The sequence below is a fragment of the Numida meleagris genome, chromosome 2 (assembly GCF_002078875.1).
Source record: "Numida meleagris isolate 19003 breed g44 Domestic line chromosome 2, NumMel1.0, whole genome shotgun sequence".
NCBI classification, from domain to species: domain Eukaryota; kingdom Metazoa; phylum Chordata; class Aves; order Galliformes; family Numididae; genus Numida; species Numida meleagris.
This window is the reverse complement of record NC_034410.1, coordinates 128522827-128543808: the sequence shown is the minus strand read 5'-3', so window position 1 is coordinate 128543808 and position 20982 is coordinate 128522827. Positions and strand designations below refer to the sequence as shown.

Here is a 20982-nt window from a genome sequence, read left to right as displayed (position 1 = left end):
GATAACATCAAAAGTAGATGCTTACCATGGAGGGGACAGAGAGGGTAGGCACACTTGGAAGATTAATCTGAGACCTTTAGCTCTGTGTCTGCCTTTTGCTGCCTGGGTGACAGGGACGGGAGCCGTACACTGAGGTGTGAGCTAAAGGAACAAATGTGAACTGCTCCACCCTCCCCCCATGGAATTACCTAACTTTGTGAGGAAGCTGTGAAAACTAATGCTTTATTAACTTCTGTGTCATGATTAAACTTTGGTAGTCAAGCTTCTATATAAAAATGTTTATATTTTAATACTACACAATTATGAACTTCTGTTTGATAGCAGCAGGTGGCTTTAGGAACCATGTAGGCATGTTGGTCAGCATGTGGCCCCACGCAACTCCTTGAAGACCCGCAGTGAAGGAGTGGAAGAAGGAAAGCCCATACACCCATGGTGTCAGTGTTTTACTACACTTGTCACTGGTACGAGAACTGCTGAGCGTAACAGCACAAATCCATCATCTGAGCCAACCTTTGGAAGCCATGAGCAAAGCCACTCACAGGACTGCAAAGAAGAAAAAGATCTCTAGCTTTGTTTTGTTTGAAATGTCGATGGGGGCAGACTCTTTTCAGTGGCGAGCAAGAACAGAATGGGCAACAGGCAGAAACTGGAACAAGGGGAGTTCTGTACTTCCAAGAGGAAGAACTTCTTCACTTTCAGAGTGACAGAGCACTGGAACAGGCTGCCCAAAGAGATTGTGGAGTCTCCTTCTCTGGAGATATTCAAGGCCTTCTGGACACCTACCTGTGCGACCTGCTGTAGGGAACTGCTGTAGCAGTTGGACTCCATGATCTCTAGAGGTCCCCTTCAACCCCTACAGTTCTGTGATTCTGTGAAATTAAGTGGAGGAGTTGATGAGGGAAGCAGCAAGCCACCTCATGGAATTGTCTCAAAGAAATAAATGACCTTTTAGAAAAAAAAAATAGTATACTGCGGATGGTTTTGCCCTGTTCGTTCCCATGCGTTTCCAAGGCACAGGTCCCTAACTTAGAGGCCGTGTTTGAGTTTTGTCAAGTCCCAGCAAGCACTGCCCATGCTGACACTGCCTTTGAGGCAGGCAGAGAGAAAAGCCACCACTCCCACCATCCCCACCTCCATCCTGGCCAGGCTAGAGCCACCCACACACAGCAGCCATCTCGCCTAGCTGTAGATGTGATCAAACCAATTGAAGCAGCCACCTGGATTGCAACCACCCCACTCCCAGGCTGGACATTACCAGCATGGCACAGCCACTCACACATGGGACAGTCCCAGCCTTTAGCATCCTGGTGACACTGAAGTCTGAGCACGGCCTTGCAGCCAGGGTCTGACAGCTTGTCATGGGGTCTGACACGTTATAGGCTCTGGCAGGTCATGGGGTCTGACAGCTTATGGCTGTCACTGTGAGAAAAGAACCAAAGTGCTGCACACAAGTTCTGTAAAGAAAATGTTTTATTTAAAGTGTTAAATACCATCACCAGAATGAGTTCGATTTACATTAGTTGGTGTTCATTACAGGCCTAATCTGCCCTTTTTTTTTTTTCCCCCAACTGTAATTCCTTTTAACTTTTTAAAACATAGTATGTACAAGACAGCAGTGATCACTGGAATAGTGCTATTTACATGACTAAACCATAAGTAGAGTTGCAGACGTGTGAAAATTAAAAAAAATACATTAATTTTTTTTTTAAAATAAATACTGCATAATGACAAGTATGTACAAACCTTCCATGCATCGTGTCCTTGATTTTAAAATTTGAAATAATTTGTATAGGACAATGAACACAGCATCGTGTGTGCACATCTCACAGTATCAGGAAAATGGTTATGTTTTTTTCTTTTACCCTAGGGAATATTGCAGACTGCATGTTGATAGTATTTATTTGCTGCTGGTAGACAGGTGTCTAAATTATTTCAATAAATATAATTTTACCAGTCTGTTCATTAACTTAACAACAATCCATTATATAAACTCTGAAGACAAGACACAATCTCGATTTATATGATATTGCACAAAGTAAAAGGCAATTTAAGTGATACTGTTATTACTTTTGCCCTCTAATGAGGCATGTACAATTTCTCAATGGGAAACATGAACAGATTTTCAGATAAAATCAGAATAATTCCGTGTGGCCTGAAAGGTAAATGTAATGTGTATTTCAAAAATTATTGCAAGATTTCAATACTAAACCTTAAGTAGGTAATAAAGGCATACAAAGACCCAGAAAAAAAGGGACGTTTTGTTATTAAATGTTAGCCAGTTACATTCCCTTCAAATCATGGAATTTAATGAGAAGTTTGAACTTGCAGCACCACCCAATGGCAGTTACTGTCTGCTACAAAAACCAGGATTTTGGAGATCTGTTGACTGCAATGAGGGTTCTGGCAATGGTGTCAGATAACTGCCTGAGAGGTACCCATAAGCTTTCTTTAAGGCTATTTACGAACCAAAGATCAACATTTTCAGACTGATGTTACCTAATTTTCTCTTTGTCAACACAAATGTCGTTTACGAAAATTGAACTTTACAGCAGAACTGTAAGAACTAGTAATCTTTGTCGCTTTTATAATCTCAACATTGTAGCAATTAATTTGGTTCAGTGCAAATAAAACTGCTTAAATTTATCTCCTAAAAATCAATGATTTACTTCATTTTTCCTCTTTCCACAACCTTCAAGAAATGATACTTCAACCCTTGAATGAATGATGCTGGTGCTCAAAACAAATTTATTGAAGACATCTTACAATGGCCACATGAATCCAGTATTTTGCTGTAGAATTCAATTTGAAGGTGAGAAAAAATGAAAATAAGTTACCATGCACTGTACAATAAATTGCAAAAAGTTCAAATATCTTTTTTTTTATCAAATACATGCTGAATTACATTAATGTACTCCCAAGCCATGTTGCAAAATCCTTTTCAACATGCTTGAAAAAAAGTAAGTTCTTAAACAATATTTTTCTCAAATAATTCAGAAATGCAGAACAATCTGCAATCCTCAACCAAATATGGGGCATGAGAGTAATAAGTCAAAAGGTTGCCATTTTAGAATATGATGATCATCATGGGAGGTGGAGGGGGAAAAGAGAGAAAGGAAGAAGGGAGACTGGAAAGAGAGACAGAGAAAGGAGGAGGTAAAAGAAGTGTACAATTTGCACATTATGTTGAACTTTACAAGGCTTGTACCTTTTACGTTTAAATAAATTTAATATATTACACTTATTTCTTGTCACATAAACAGAATTTTAAATATTTGCTAGAAATTATTTTTTATTTTTAATATACGTCTGCAAAAATACAGACCATGACTGGTTTAAAGAATGATAAACGTGGTGTGTCTTTGTATCACCCTGTTGCATTCTCTTCCCTTTAAAACCATGCACTAGTGAAATTTATTTTTAAAAATAATATAAACTGTTGAAAATGGCTGATTTATTCTTTTGTTTTTTTGCAAGTTGCAGCCCCAAGAAAATAATTTAAGTGTTCAGCTAAATCTGTGTCCATGCAAAAAAGTTTCTTTAATTTCATACAGTACAGTATATCCACAGAATTTTATTTTTCAGAGTCCATCATATCTGGGGTTTCACTGTATCTATAGCTGGATGTATGAAGCCCGCCACTTTAAGTCTTGAACCTTTCTGGTGTGAAGAGTTTTCAGATGTCAAGTAAGTGTTTCAAATGACAGCTGACTTTTCCAGCATCCTTTACATTCCTCTTTTCTTCCAGTGTCTGCAATTTCACCAACTTGTAACATGGCTTCACGGGAGGGTAACTCCATTTCTGTGGCATAACCAAGCTTTAGGAGGGGAGGGCAGATAAAGAAACAGGAGCAACAAAATAGATATGCCATTGAAAAGGACTTTTGTTGCATGAAACAGATTGATTCTTTTAGTTTAGTCCATGGCTTCAGATTGGACCAAAACTGAGTGTCCCTGAACTCCAAACCTATCAGTTCTTCATGACTTCAGTCCTTCACCTGAGGGCCTTCTGTAGGGCACAATGTGTGCAACTTCCTTGAGAACACAGGATCGCGTTGTAGCCCTAGAAACAGGCTCAGAAGACACAACATTAAGCATGCAGTGTTACCAGGGTTTGCGACCTGTAATTTATTATTTTTTTTTGTAACGCTGGTTGCTATGACAACAGTTTCACAGCTGCTATGAGCGAGCATACGAAGGTCCTGTTGAACTTTCAAGAGATGATTGGGAAGCTCTTCTGGTGAGAGGAGCTAAAGTTGGGTCTACTAGGGAAGAAGGAGGGAAGAGTTTGAACCACCCAATCACCATGTTGGACAGGTCCAGTTCATCTAAAAGTATCTGTGCCACTCCCATAAAGGATTTGTGATCCATACGTCCATAGTCTCCCCAAACGATTATCTGGTAGCAAAGGAAACACACAAAAACAGAAAAAATTCAGTACCAATGACAAGAACTTTAATAAATAAAATCTTCAAATGCTTTCTCCTATTTAATCATATATAGAAAGAATATACAGAAAGAATTCCACTGCTGATACAAGTAAGTTCAGCACATATTACCAAGATGCAGTGGCAGAAATGAGCTAGGAGCACACATAGTAGAGGCAAAATAATCTACAGCTAACTTTTTCCTAGCAGTTTCTACTTGCTAATCATCAGTAGCTGTCACTCTGGTATTTCTGTACTGAACAAGTCTTTGAAATAGTAAAATTTACCAAATGAAGCATGAAAAATTTTTAGAAATTGCTCGTTGAGAACCGAACAGGAGACATTCTCAGATTAAGAATAGCAATGCAAATTACCTGTAAAACTTTTCCTTGGGGACTTTCTTCAAATGATAGAAGTTGCTGATAGAGCGGTTCCAGCGTTTTTCTTGCTACCTTTGTTTTCTTTTTGGCTATGCAGACTCCATTTTCTAATAGATACACCTTTACATATGGTGCTGACAAGGAAAGAAAAGTAAGTCCAGATTTTTGCATAACAGATGCAATATTCTATCACCGTATGCTATATTTTGCCTTTTGCTGGATATATAACTTGTTTGAACAAATCTCCACAAGCAATAGTAACATTTATTAACATGCACAGAAACCCTGCATTTTCTTTACTTTTTCCCTTGTATCATTTTTTCTTCTTTTTATATATATTTTTTGCAATAAAGCAATTCAGATTTTGACCTGGAAAAATCACCTATTCATAGAATCACAGAATGGTTTGGGTAGGAAGGGACCTTTAAGATCATCCAGTTCCAACCTCCTGCTATAGGCAGGGACACCTCTCTCTAGACCAGGTTGCTCAAAGCCCCCTCCAGCCTGGCCTTGAATGCCTCCGGGGAGGGGGCATCCACTGCCTCTCTGGGCAACCTGTATTCCTATGTATGACTGTACTGTACAGTATGCAAAATAGGCCTGTTAAGTAAATGAATGACTTGCACTGACTTTGGTGAAATTTGGATCAATGTTCCAAATTGTTAATAATTTAAAATAATCTTTTCACAAGGTGAAAATTAGTGAAGAAAAGACTCTGACACAATTTCTATTTTGGCAGAAACACTTGCTAAAAATATCAGCATACTGTCCTTTTCACAGAATGTCATAGAACATCAGATTATAAAATAAGGAGTAAGTATCACCTAGTGGTCTACTTTTGAGAGTAGGTACCTACTCCACACCTCTTGTTGATTCCCTCTACACCTCTAAGATCCTAATATCACCTCTTCAGTGTACACCCCACTTCCTAAGAACCACAGAATGGTTTGGGTTGGAAAAGACCTTAAAGAACACCTAGTTTCAACCCCTCTGCCATAGGTAGGAACACCTCCCACCAAACCAGGCTGCTCAAAGCCCCAGTCCAACCTGGCTTTGAACGCTTCCAGGGAGGGGGCATCCACATTTCTGGGCAACCTGTGCCAGTACCTCACCACTCTCATAATAAAGAATTTCTTCCCTATATCTAACCTAAAAAGAGGACACACTTTTACTTTACAGTCATTACTCCTACCACTACAGACCCTGATAAAGAGTCCCATTCCAGCTTTCTTGTAGGTTCCCTATAGGTACTGGAGTTCTATCTACTTCCGAAGAGCTATTACTCAAATACTTTTGTGCCTTTTGGTAGCACAGAGAACAGCCTATTTTTTTTTCTCCTGAAGTAGTGTTGAAAATTATTTTTGTATGCGCTCCATGCTTTTAAACCATTTCAGTACATTTCTATATTTCAATGAACAGTATTGTAATTTGCTGACACTTGAGTTTGCTAAAAAAAGTCACCAAAGTTGAACTGTAAAGCCTCAGAATTTGGAAACTTTTTTGAATTCTTTTTTTTTCAGTAGAACTCTATTCATGGTGCCAAGATTTTTCTTCCTTACCTGGCAGTGTCTTTGAACCTGGTTTTACAACAAGGCCACGGGCTCGGATAATTTCTACTTCCAATTGTCCTTTCTTGTCCATCATTCCTACCTGGATATCTCCTAGAAAACAAACAAACAGAGAATAGAATGAATATTTGACAGCTTCTTTCTTCTGAATTCCACCAGTAAGTATGATCCAGGTTTGAATACTACTTCGTAATTTAACACCTATTCTCTTCACTGCTACTTATGTAATAAAACAATGGAAAAGCCCTGCAATAACATCTCACCTCCCTTTTCCATTGCTCTTACTACTTCAAATTACATTCTTTTTAAGAATTTCACAGACATAAAGGCAGCAAGGGTATTAGTACAAAGCAGCTCTATAAAACTGCTTAGAATCATTTCACTCTTGCTCTAGTTTATGAAAAGGTATGAAAAAGTACTACTGAATGTATAGCATCTGTCAGCATGATAGAAAACAACTACTTTGCACCTAAATTCCCATTTTTGTTCAGTACTACCCAAGTAATTCAGAGAAAGGTCTCATAGCCACATTTCAAAGATGGAAAACTGAAGAAGAACAGATAAAGGACTGAATTTTTCAAGGCATCTTTCTACTTCAGAATATCCTTATGAAAATCCACAATTATGTTCAACTTTGGCTCAGGTTAGAGTTCTGGACCTAACTGAGTTGTTCAAAATCACATGGAAAATCCTTACTTAAAGAATTAGAATCTGTTTATCTTCTATGTTCTAATTTCCAGTATAAATTTATAGGACACAGATGCTTACCCATTGATGGTGTTGCCAATGTCTGTCGCCCAACAAGCTGGGCAGGACCAAGTCCGTCCAGAAAATCACTGAACTGGCTGTCTGCAGCCAACCTCACACCAGGGAAAATCAAACTGAAAAAGAATATTGGGAAGAAAAAAAAAACACTAAATACTCTTGAACTTGCCTTTTAGTTTTCTAGATTTAGGTTAGTTTTCTAGATTTTTGCCTTTATCATTTGTATTTTTGGTAACACTGCTTACAATTGGATCGGCAGCTGCTTGAGAAAACAGTAATTATCTACATGACCACTTAAAAGAAAAAGATGAAAAACTAGTGAGATTTGTAATGACCAACCATAAATAAATGTCCATCTCAAGTGCATACAGTGCACTGACTGGAACCAGTACCAATACAGCAATATACCAGTATAGGTATATTGTTCAGTGCTGTCAATACCACTAAAAATCTATCCACAATATGATTGTTCTGGATAGAGCCTTGGACATGCCATTCAGAGGCCTTCAACTTGGGCTTTTACAAAAATCATGATATAAGATATTAAAATATATATGACAGTCTCATATATCTGCCCACATCAGTTTTTCAGGGTTAATAAGCAGAATCTTTGAGAAACTCTTAGTTCCAGTGAATGGGACCTGGAAATGCTCTAGAAATGCTTGGCTTTGCAAAACAGAGGAGGCACTCTTGAAGGCAGAGGCTTTCAGAAGAGCAATCAACTTTCTTCTGTTTAACCCACAGCACTGCACGCACTGCATGACGTGCCTCTGATCCACCAAGTGTCTTTGATGGAGCAGTAGAAACGTTCCGCACACTGCCCATATGAATCATGGGAGGGTCTTTTGGTCACAGGAAGAAACTTAGGCTTGGTCTCCATGCGGCCCATCAATGACACTAGCTTGCAGGAGAGATTCTGACTGAACAGGACCTACAGCGTTCACCTCACTTTCATCTATCAGTTTTGCAGAGAAATGCCAGGTGACCACAGCAACAACTGCAGCTTACTTTCCCTCGGAGCTGTAGCTGTTCATGCTCCCATCCGTCGACTCCCGGCTGGCCTGGCGGGTCATCCAGTTTCTCATCTCCACAGCCAGCCCTGTCTCAGTGCTCCTCTGGACGGTGCTCCGTAGCTTCTTACCCCCTGCCTCTGTGGAGACAAAAGAGACATCTCCATCGCACCGTGGCCTCGCAGGCCGTCTGCAGATCTCTGCTATGGCCGGGGAACAGCTACTCCATGCTGCAGTAACAATCGAAGCCAGATTGCTGACCTGTACCAAATATTCCATTTAAGAAACATCAGTATTTTAGTAACGGGCAAGCAGCCGCAACACTCAGTGTAAGTGCCTTTTAAAGTACCTTTGTTCTGTCACCACCAGCTTTTCAAGGGCAGACAGCACACACAAAACCCAAGTCTGGCCGAGGAGGTAACCAGATTTACAGCAGCCATATTCCAGTCAGTTTAGAGTATGTTTTCTCTTAGGGATTCAATTAGAATGCTGCCATTATGTCCAAACGTGCAGTGTCTGAAGAACATTCTAATCCAGCTGAATTATTTTATTTAGAAACATCGGTCATTATCCGCTTAATCAAATTACAGACATCCATTAGTGAGGACAGTAAACAACAAATCAAGGATCCTTCCCATTCTTTTTTCTGTATTCACAGTCTTCTCATTCCACTTGCTGCTTTAATTTAGTATCAAAAAAGACAGTAGCACACTATGAAACTTTATTTCCACCTCCAAGTGTCACAATTTTTTGCTTGCATAGCTTAATTTTAGTTGTAAACCCAGCACATTGATAGATAGTTGAGTATTAGATAAGAGAAAAAAAACCCTCAAAACTTAATACAGGGAAAAAAAATATAACATAGTAGAATTTTAGTGCAGGATTTTTGCCCACCAAACCCCACTACTAAAAGAACGATAAAATAAAACAACACCCAAGTAAAAACAAAAACCACACACAAAAAAAAAACCAACACAAAAATCCACCAAGAACTGAATGAAGCCTGAGTCTTTCTTTCATGATTAAGGCAGTCACTCCACATAATTTCTGACACTAAATGCTAGTCCTGCAATAGTGCAGGGAATTCAGTATTCCAATTTCTTTTACCTGTTCAAGGGATAAAACTCCCTGACCAGAGCACAACGATGTGTGATATACTGATTCAATCACGAGAGTAATAACTCCAACTGTACATGACATGAATGATATCAGAGTTCTTAAATACTGATACACTGAGGGTACAGTACTATCCAAGATCCTCTTCTGCAGTTTTTTCTAAGCTCTGATATCCTTTTACCTCCTGTGTCTCATCCCACACCACAGGACAGAAGAATGGCTGGACCTGAGGGACTGGTGACAGGAGAGGAGGAAGGGAGGAGACAGTCCTGGGATAAGGAGTCTTGCACCCCGAGAAGGACCTCTGAACACTGGGGCTGGCTTAGAATAAGAGGACATATTACAAGAGGAGAGGGTTGTGGACTTCAGCAGTCCCACTCAGTGTCATTCTGTCCTACAGGCTGCAAGAATGGGTTGAGGTCTTCAACAAACATATCCCAGTCCCTCCAGTAAGGAGGGAAACAGATCAGATAATGAACATGGGGATTTCAGTGAGGTGGGAAACAGATACCCCAAACACCTTGAAAACCCACTGCCCCTTGTCAAAAAACGGGACACACTTCAATATTTATAAATAACAAAACATTTCTATATCAGCATTATGAAGGGTTCATTCACTCCTTGCAGTCATATTGCTTATTAAAAGACTTCTACACATTCCTTAAAAGCATGACTTTAATCAGTACATGTATATAACAACAAAAACTAATTTTGCTCTGCATCTTCAGCTACCTCCATACCCGACAGAATGAAATTATTTTTTTTACTACGTCACAACTACTTCTGAAAATGCCCATTATTATCTGGAGCAATAAATACAAATGAAAAGACACAAAGCTAACATGGCATATGGAATATGAAGGGCAGAAATCAACAATTGTGTTGTGGTGTTCCAAGTGTCTGCTGCTCCAATTTTTGTATTAAACTAATGAAAGCTGACAGCTGACTTCCAACGCTGGTCCAGTGTTGATCTAAAATCCATCATTCAGGTCAAAGAAACATTCCCACAAAACTGCCTGGAAAAAAATTACCACTGTCTTGTAGAGAAGGTACATAAAGTTATAGTTACATGTGAAAGAGACGAAAGTCCTGAAGCCCCATGCTCTTTTCATTATTGTTACAGGATGTCACCCTTTCCATTGTAGAATGGATTACTCAGCATTCATTTTTGTTCAGTCTTGTTAAACAGTGGCCGTTTTCATTTCATTACTGTAGACGTGAATTATACAGATTTAATGGAATGACTCCACCTTACATGATTCGTCAAGTTTTCCTATCATCTTTCACAGATTTTGGGGTTTGGGATCAATACGAATTTGACTATGTGATATATGAAGTATTCAGCACCCTCCACTAATTAGCAAGGCAGAATTTTTCCTGAATTTGAATGCAAATTTTGTATGCCTTCACTCTAGCAAAATATTCATAGAAAAAAATCAACATAAATGTTGCATATCAATTTACTAAGAAATCAGGGCACAACTACTGCAGTTCAAGTCTTCATAGAGACACGTGTTTTACCAGCTGTTCTTAGCATCCCTCTGATCCAGTGCTTTTCCACATGAATTTTAACTGAAATAAGTGCTCTGGTTCACAGAAAGACAAGCCAACAGCTGAGAAGGCGCAGCTTTGTTATAGCATGAAGTTGAACATGCACTGTAAACCCAAGTTTAGTATAAATGCAGGAGGTAAACAGGAATTATTCTGACTCTAATACTGAACTGAAGGAGGGCCAATATGAAGCTATGTGAATAACTATTTTCAAGCTTTCAGCAGAAAAAAGGCACAGCTCTCTTGATAGCCTCAAAAGAGAAAGGTCCGACCTTTCAGCAGTAAGGCTCCTAATCATGATGTTGATGCTTCCTGAAATAAGAACTGAAGATTTTAACAGCAAAATGGCAATGTGGAACAGATGTACAGAAGCCCCAGCCAGCTCACAGACATGATTCCCGAGCTGCTGCTTTAGAGATGAACATTCTTTCAGATTAAGCTTATCTAAACGAACATTTAATAACATGAAATGCCTCATCTTGATTGTTCACACTACTACCAATACTTTGTTCCCTGGAGAAAGATAACAAAACAAATAAAATCACAGTTTATCAAGAGATTTAAAAGCAAAAAAAAAAAAAAAAAGTATTTGTCATTAAAACCCTTAAAATGTCCCAAATAGCAATGAAAATGTGAAGTTGTTCCTCAGAGAGATAGCCTTCGGTGCCATACTTCCACCTGCAGCTGGTGGAAGACCTGGCTGAAGGTCTTACCAATCATTTAAACCCAAGCTGTTTTCCCTCATCCTTGCCTAGAAATTAAATCATCCTCAGTAACATTGATTCAATTACTTGTGTGGCTGCACTCTTTACAGGACTCTTTACTGCACTCTTTACTCTTACTACAGCCTAGAAGTAACCAACGAGCAGTACTTTTAAAGTTGTTCTTTCTCTTCTAATACAGATTATTTCACAAAACCAGTTCTGAAAACAAACGTAAGGTACAATGAGTCCTACTGAGATGATGCCACTCTCTAGCTAGATCAATAAGGTGGGGATGCATCTGCCAAGAAAGAAGTAAACATGCAACTGGTGCCACTGTAAAGTGGCAGTCTGGATTTGTAAACATGAAGTATTTACACATACACACTCACTTCACACACTTCCCCACCTCCTAAATGAAAGGACGCAGGAATGAGAAAATTAGTACTTTGTTGCTAAGTATGTTGCTGACCACCTACAATGAAAATAATTTTTCTCCACTGAAAATATTTTTTCTCATAATTTACTCAACCCTAATAAAGAATACTGGAAACGTTCTCCAAATTAGTATAGTCTAACCGCCCTAGAAAGAAGAAATTTCTCGTAAGTCCTCATCAGCAAATATGGAATATATTATCTGAAAAACACTAGCTCAGAATCTTATGGCCATATTGCAAGGAGTGGAATAAATTACCAGAAATAATTGCTCTGGCATTTATGAAAGCACATTCATTCCTATAGTTAATCACACTGGTAATTTAACTAATGTGGTTACTGCAAATAGACTCCACAGGCCACATTTTCTAAATGACATGTGGAATTATTTGCTCCCACAACTCTGAGTGCAAATCATTTGCAAATTAGGGATGCGACACTCCCGAAATGATCTTCCACATCAGATGAGGGCAAGCTGCAATCTGCAGTGGCAGAACGGATCACCTTCTGTGAGCGGGGATCTGGCCAGATGAAAACTGCCGCCAGTGGGGGAAAGCACAAGGTCTCAGCTCGCTCTCAGTAAGTGCAGCAGGAACCCAGAGCAGTGCTGCCCTCGGTATGGATGCACTCCAGAGTGGAAGCAGCCAGGCGGGCGAAGTCTGACAGAGCCTGGACTAAGACAGTTTGAATCTCCACGATGCTCCCAAAGTCCTACGGAAAATCCTGTCCTACAGGATGGGAGGAAGTAACCGCCAAAAGACAGAGCCTTGCAACCTCTGACCAGAAAAGACTTTTAAATTTTTTGGGAGCCATTGTTAGTTTTTCATTTTCAGTCAAAAAATACATTTTCACTCTTGTCATGTGCCTTTCTGCTTCCTCCTCTTGGCTCTGGCCATAATGGAAACATGGTTAATTAAGATTAAGGTTAACGAAGACAGTATCTAAGAAAAAGTGAAAGAAAGAGAGAACTGAATGAAATAATCAGCTGAAGAACTGCTGCTTGAGCTTCTGGTCAGTCCTGGGCGTAGAAGCTTTTGGGTCCCATTCTCCGTGAATTCCCATATACAGGACCCAAGAAGCAGCCACCATGAATCTCGGCTGTTCATGACCGGGTTGCAGCATCCTTTGTCAGTATTTTACTTCCCTTTCACAGAAAGACTGGTCACATTTTCAGTCTGGAACAGATCCCCCTGGCTTGCTGTGGCCACATGATGTGAAGTCAGTTCACCACACCCAGCTCCAGAGCGATGCTGTTGTTTAAGGCAGGCACCTGCTCTTTATTTTCTCCCATATTTTAATGTGTTCAAAGTCATATTCTGCCACTTTAATTTTCTTGCTCTGTTCACGATCGTTCTCCTGCTAGTCCTAACTGACCCTCAGCACACGTGTAAGAGCTTCAGAAAATAAAAACTACTTTTGCCTGCATGGGGCGTCAGTTTAAGCTTTTCAACACTTATGATCCCAAAAGCTTCTGAAATACTTTTACAAGACGGAGGTGTTAACAAGAGCTGTATTTACCATATAGTGGAAATTACTTTAATGTTCCTAAAATTCCTGTTCCCTGTATTATATTACACAGAATCACTGGTGAGCGTGTTGAAGTGAGCAAACCAGTGCCTCTGACAGCTCTCAGCTGGCTTCCAATACCCGTGCTGGGTACCACTCCCCGAGATCCTGGCTGTGCACATACAGAACAACAGCAGGGAGGTTTGCTACTCTGCCATTCCCTTAACCAAGAATAACCTCTGATAAGAGACCTCACACACTGAGAGCTGCCTCAGGGAGCCTGTCTGGTTACGTGGAGGCTCTCCTGCTGCTCCCGCCACTCTCAGGCACCTCCATTCCTCTGCTGCTTGCTTGGCCCTTGCTATCTAACAGCAAACTGGCTGTGCAGACTCTTGGTTGGCTCCTCTGGTGTATAGATGCTGAGTACAGATTTTGACTGCAATATCAACACGGCAGGGGATGTTTTTAAGTATCATGTAGAGAGATATACTTTACAGTACAAATTGAAGCAGCAAATTCCTGTTTCCATACATAAACCCAACTTTCCTTAGTATTTCAGAAAAGATACTTTCATCTGCTGTATTTTTTGCACCTGCGTATCCCTTGTACTGATATCAGCAACTACAGTCTCTAGAGGAAAAATCTGCAGCTTTATCTATTTACTTTCTAGTTCAGTCCTTACAGCTTTCCAACTGAACTAATGACACATTCATGCATCTCATTAAAAGATACAACAAATACAACTCTCATGTGATAGATATTTACCTAAGTACATTTGAAATGGAACAATCAAAACACGAAGCTTGCCCTGTTGAAATGATAACAATATAATCTTCTGATTTTATGTGCAAATAAAAGAAAACATTTCTTACATTTATTTAATGGCCTACTTGGCCCATAAGCAGGTCAGGACATCTCTATTAAGGTTATATTGTTTTTTGCTTTTTTTTTTTTACTGCATGGCCAAGAAGGACAACACAACTGTACACAGCTACTCAGGCCTTTCCAGCACTGTTGCAGAAGTTTCTGCCTCTGTTTTGACAAGACCACAGCTTTTCCAAGTGTACTCGGAGGACACACCAACCGACAGCCTCTTATAACTGCTGGAAGACCAAACACAAAGATGTGACACTGGACAACTCTGCAGACTACCGCTGGATGCCCCACGTACCAAGTGACCTGAATGAACAGTATTTTACGTACCCTCACTTGGGCAGGTGATATGAGTGTTCTGGCAAATCAAACCTACCAGGTCTGACTTTGTGCATATCTTCTGCAAGTGTCAAAACAGAATGGTAGCATTATATATCTGCTCTGCACATCTTGTACAGCAACGTACATGACTACAAAAAGTGCAAAGCAGTGGGAAATCAGCCTCATCCCTAAGGTATTAAAATTCTGGGAAAATAGACCAGGCAATTTTGTAGTATTACATTCTAATTTTACATAACATTTACATAAGGAATCACTAAATAGGTACACAGCTTCACCACAAGAAATCTTTAAACCCAGGCTTTGATTTTGCCAGCGACAAAGGATGACCATCTTGAGTAAAAATAAACCATCAAAACTGCAGTTCTGAGTTACAATGCTATTATGCTTACTTGCACATGCAGTTTCCTGGATGATGAGCATTCTTGGGCACTCACTGCGAACATTTACTCCATGTAGTGCCAAGAGCAGATTACAACTTCCGAAACAGTGAAGAGTGTTTCTATAATGAGGAGTTTAGAATCGCTTCTTTATTTTTATTTTATATGAATTGAGAGGCATTTTCTAAATATGCAGTAATACCAGTAATGCCATTCTTTAACCCAATCCTATTTATTTTTAGTATAGCAAGAGTCATTACACCCATTATCAGAAGGATCTGTGCAGCATTTTTGAATGATGTACCAAGTGTTCTGAAACAATTCAACATGTTCTATTGGGACTTAATGAGATAGATGATGCCAAGTAGTTGGATGGCTACTGAGATTAAAGAAACAGATCCTCCTCATAGCTTTGTCTAAGATGAGTAATGGTACCATGCAAATATCACTATTTAAATAACCACAGTTCCCAGAACTCTGACGTTTCACACTGTAATGACCCATTTCCAAACTACTGCTGTTAAACATTCAGCTCCAGAACTGAAAAGGTGGCAACCCAGCATGGCACTGCTCGGACTGCGCTGTCGACCTTACCATTGAGAAATGGTAATTATAGCATCTAGATGTAAGTCAGGCTTTTTCAGGTTGATGGAGGTTCCACCAGGGATGAGACCTGCTGTACACTGTGGTTTCCTGGCTGCTGCTGCAGCCGTGCCTGAGCCATCTGTCAGCTGTTCAGGTAGATGCTGCTGAGTAACCAAAGCTCGAAAGAGAAACACAACAAATGTAAAAGAAATACAGCATTAAAATTCTGCTGGGCATATCCTTCATGCAGCCAGGCTAACGTATGCTTTACTTCGAACATTAATCCTTCTGCAATCTCTTCTACTTTTCTCTGTAGTTTTTCCAGCCAGTTCCCAGGTTCCATGTGTTTTGTTCCAGCCACATTCTTTACTTTGCTGACAGCAGTATAGCTATTTCTATGCTTCTTATTTAAGAGGTCTTATCCACCTCAGTATCTACATAATTCATCAGACTAGTACCTTGTAAAACCACCTGGGACTGAAAAAAAAGGCCAACAGAAATTGCTGGAAATGACTTCTGTGCTGCCTCTGCTCTGGAGTCAGCCAGAGGAGTGGGACTGATGGGAGACCCCAGTCCCCCAGCATGCATGGAGAGGTGGACCCTGTGCAGGCTCAAGCACAAAAACATAAAAAAACTACAGGACATAAACTTTGATGTCATACAGATTTATCCTCCATATGAGCCACCCCACTGTTGCAGGAGATAGGCAGTAGACAGTCTCTGGCGTGTTAGCATCAATCAAGCCTACAGTCCTTAAAGCTCTGCCTTTTACAGCTGATGCCTCACTGTAGGGCAGTATACCTTTCCTTCATTCTCCACCTTCACCCTGTCTATGCACACTGCACGTAAACAAGGTCATCTTTACCAGCAAGGCCAAAAAGTAGGGCAATTCCCCTAAGAAGATGCAGTTATTCTCATTTTCGTCATTGCCTGATACTCTTGCTACTACTTTATTCCTTTTAAGAGGATAATTTTAAAGCATAACTACTTCATGTGCAGGATTCTCTTCACTTTAATAATTACTGCGTTAATGAATTTATTGTTACTACTTCCCCCATTTTCTATTTCTGGTTAAATTATTGTCTGCTTGTTATTGTCTTCTGGGACCTCCGGAGGGACAGTGTGATCTGGTGGCCTAACCACAGAACAGAATCCAGGAACTGCACAGCTTTACTCCAGCTCCACAAGTGAGCAGATGATTTATCTGTGAGCAATGCCACTGAAACCAGTAACAGTGCTCAACCACACAGTTAAGTGTACATTTAAAGAAGAACCGTTCATTCAGTCACTAGCATCAATGGCAACATTCCTGCTTGCATCTACATGAGATTGAACAGTTCAAGCAAGTTGAATTCTAGCAAGTTTTCCCGATAGTTACCAGCTGGAAACAACAGCATATAATGTGTTTCAGTTCCCACTGAACCCCTCTAGCAACATTCAAGTTATCTCTTTTAGTAGGCATCATTATGCAGAACTGTAATGTATCTTTTCCTCAGCTAACACAACTCATTCTCGCTATTTTTGGCACGATTGTCTTGGGCTGAAAAACATTCTGTGGCTTTTTTTCTCAATTGCCTTTTGTTTTTCTAACATACTGGGATACCAAGATGCTTTCCAGTTTTTCCTGAATTAATTTGCGTCTTAAATTATCATAAATTATCTCTTGAATTGTCTTCAACACCTGCAAAGCATTTGACTTTCCCCTTGATTCTCACAGCTCCAATATCACTCAAAAACTCGGTGCTTTGGCAAAGAAGATATGAAATTGAAATATACTCCCTCTTGGAGGGCGTATTGCTGCACAGAGGTCTTGCCACGAGCAGCATTTCCATAGCTGCCTTCCTGACAACCTGCCATTTAACAGCACATTCCCGCACCTCAGTGTAAATGCAAGGCAGAAGTGGATGTAAATAGAGTACAAAAAGGAAACTGTGGCACAGATTTATTACAGCAAACAATAGACACGGTGTAATTTGAGGAAGTACCACGTTAGCAGTCCCACTCATAAAAACAGACATAGGCTTTCTACTGACCACACACAAACAGAGCCTGGGCTTTCATTTCTGTGTGCAGGATACCTTTCTTTCTTACTCACAAGAATTCACTTGCTCAAGCACGTTTTTCAGTCAACCACAGGAGAGCTTGGTAAACTCAAATCCACTGCTTTCCAATTTGTTACATGCATAAAACTAGGCACTGCATCTACACAGACACTTAAAAGGACGTCACAGACATGTACACTGAAAACTCCCAGGTTATTTAATGACAACATTTCCTTTAACCTCAGCAGGGCAGGGATTGGAAGACCAAATGTGAGGCTGAAGATACTTCAAGAGCTACTCCGGGATTTGCCCTCTGCACCCAACACCTCTCTTCAACCATGTCCCATATGTAAAGCCTTTCCAAGCATCAGTGGATGCCAATTCTCATTTTACGATGCAGGCTGTGCCCTTTATCATTAATGAAGCTAACAAAATATGCAAACAACATGCTTTGAACACCATGACACTGCTAAAAGACTTACTTAATTTGCTCTGGTACCATATGAAGCGATAATTCTGGGTGTGCACAGGCAGAAGTAAATCAATGAAGAAGATTTTTCAATGCTTTTTGCTAGACACAGGTAAGAATAATTAAACTCATTTAGAAATAAAACTGGGGACAAACTTGAAGGACTCATGTAACCGATCAGCAGGCTGGAAATGCAGAGTTTCAGCTCCCTGGGCTGTAAGCCTGGCTGACCCAGGACATGTTGGTGCCCACCTCAGGGTTGGAGAGCTGCAGCCTCTCTGCAGCTTCTTCAGCACAGTGCAGCTGGGATGCCAGGGCTTCTTTAATCAACTGACACTCAAATGTACCTTCTTGCTTACTGTGTTCTAAAAGCGGCCTCTAAATTTCTTCCTCTTAATACCTTCTACTGAGTTTCAGTGACTTCCAAACTTGACATTATGCGTTTCCTTCCATACCCAAAGCTATGCCCATGGGCCAGTGTGTTCATTTCAGCAGTCAGTGAACAGAAGTCTTTGAGGGACTACCACAAATAAGTGCCCCAAAAGATAAGATTTTCTATTTGTATTAAAAGTGTGATCGAGTGGGAAGTGTAAAAGCACTCCCACAGCAGGTTGTCCTTTTTTAACCTATCTGTCATACACGGAAATAACTACTTCTTGAGGGTCATTCACAGAAATAACTACTTCTTGAGGTTATGTAACTTATGAAGTGGGTTTAACACTTTGCTTTTACAGATCAAACTGCAAAAGAGCATTAAGTACATGAACGTGTGAGTGCACATACCACACCAATTAACGGACAGCAGTGGTACAGAAATATAATTGCATAAAAGCATTTAGAAGACAACAACATCCAACTTGAGGGCAGAGGTGACTTGCAATCAAAAAACCCTACCGCATTTTTTAATTGACAGTCTCAGAGAGTGCACCAGGGAAGGGAGCTCAGCCACTGTGCCTGCCATGCCTCTGTTACCTGGATGTCTGAAGAAACTCAGCTGCATAAGAATGGCACAGCAATTGCGTCTCTAGTTTTCATTTGCATTACATGAATTCCTTTTTGAAGCATAGCCGACAACTGTATAGGATCATATAACTTAATACAACATTGAAAAAATCAGTATGTAGACTCTTGCCACTTATTTAAAAAACTTGCCAGCGATAACTGAAAAAGCACTGCAGTTGCATTGCCATTAAATTATCAGATATTCTCTACTGATTTCCATTAAGTTCAAATTTCTTTAGACCAGTGAACAGTTTAAGACACACAACAATCTCAAGTGAGCAATAAAGTTTCTCCTAGAGAAGTAAAGAAAACAGACCAGAACAAAATAAATCGATACTGTGAGTCTGCACAGGACTGATGCAATTATTGTACAATCAGGACTAAAAAGACAACCACTCTGCAATGGATAGAAGAGTAATCTTGAAAGAACACCTAAACATATGTAATATCATTTATGATGTTATCAGCCCTTTAAATATGTGTGTTTTAAACTACAGAGCTTATTAGCATGTCAGAAGACCAAACAAAATGCCCTCTGAATCCTTCCCTGCAGCCTACTGCCAATTTTTTGCAGTTCGCTTCTCTGTTTGCAGCAGGGAATAGATGAAGCACGGGAGGACAGCACCATCTGCCCCAGGGAGCAGCGCCCTGTCTCTACAGAAGGAGGCAATCCGATGTGTCCCAAGCAGGAGCCCAGTGATGGGTGAGGGACCGACCTCGGCATCTGCATCAGGAAGGTTAGGTGCTCTGGGATGAGACTGTGGGGGCTGCTGTGACGGAAAGATCAACGGAGACATGTGAAGAGACGGTACAAACCTTTGCCACTGCTTGGCCAGAGATGTGGAATCTGACACAGAGCTGTGCAGGTGTTTGAAATACGGTTGTACACACACAGCTGATGGATGTTTGCCTAGTAGCTTCGTACAAATACAGGTATCCTGATTTGATATTGCTGAACCTAACCAAGGTGCAATGTATACAATTAACCTTAATGGAATTAAAAATCTTGAATTATTTCTGATTTACACTAGGAAGACTCTTAAGTTATTTCTACATGTAAATGTACCTGACCCACCACGTGGTTTTCTCTACAAAACACAAGCTGTGTCCCGGGAGGGTTTGGTGCTGTGCCTGAGTACACATACACCTTTGTTACAACATTCCCAACGGTAATTTTAACACTGCAGGATTCTGATTAGCTCAGGCTCCCCCCGGCCCCCGGTTACACAAAGAACACATCCCATTTCTCTTCCTTGTTCTGTAAAGTCCTGGTCCCAGAGCAAACTCCTGGGGATGGGAGCAACGCTCCACTGAAGGACTTGGCTTACGGGGAGAGGATTGGCGTGAGCTGCACGGTGTGCTACCACTGCCACACTGCTGCTACCGAGGAAAAGTTACACGGGCAGTGTACTTTGACAGGGCACGCTTGAACGAGCCCACGTACTCCCAGAGAACTGCGACGTGTCGTTTCTTTTCATCATGAAGAAAACGCAAACGACAAGACCCTCTTCCCCCATTCTATGTAATCAACGCCTGGGCAGTAGCCTCATTCCCAATGTGATGCTCAGCACGCTCCGTGCTCCTTTCTCCCTCTCGAGCCGCCGGCCCCGCGCGCCCCAGAGCTCCCCTCACCTCCGTCCTCCTCCTCCAGCGAGTTCATGCAAGGGAAGTACACCGCCAGCGCCTCGAAGGACGCAGAGAGGCTGCTCCGGCTCTGCGACCGCTGCATGCTGCGCCCGCCGGCCGCCGTCTGCCGGCCCATCTTGGCCGAGCGGCACCCGCCCTTGGCGCGGTACAAGAAGCGCGGCGTCTTGGCGGCGGGCGGGCGGCGGCGGG

At 40.9% G+C, this 20982-nt stretch overlaps 1 protein-coding gene across 1 annotated transcript; it reads right to left on the bottom strand.

Moving 5' to 3' along the window:
- LOC110394327 (regulating synaptic membrane exocytosis protein 2-like) lies at positions 1453–20975 on the bottom strand. Its single transcript, XM_021388114.1, has 6 exons — positions 20779–20975; positions 8146–8287; positions 7141–7253; positions 6364–6465; positions 4799–4938; positions 1453–4395 (listed from the first exon to the last, which is right to left on the bottom strand). Exons 1-6 carry the CDS (start codon positions 20906–20908, stop codon positions 4177–4179), a joined length of 846 nt encoding a protein of 281 aa, XP_021243789.1. The 5' UTR covers positions 20909–20975; the 3' UTR covers positions 1453–4176.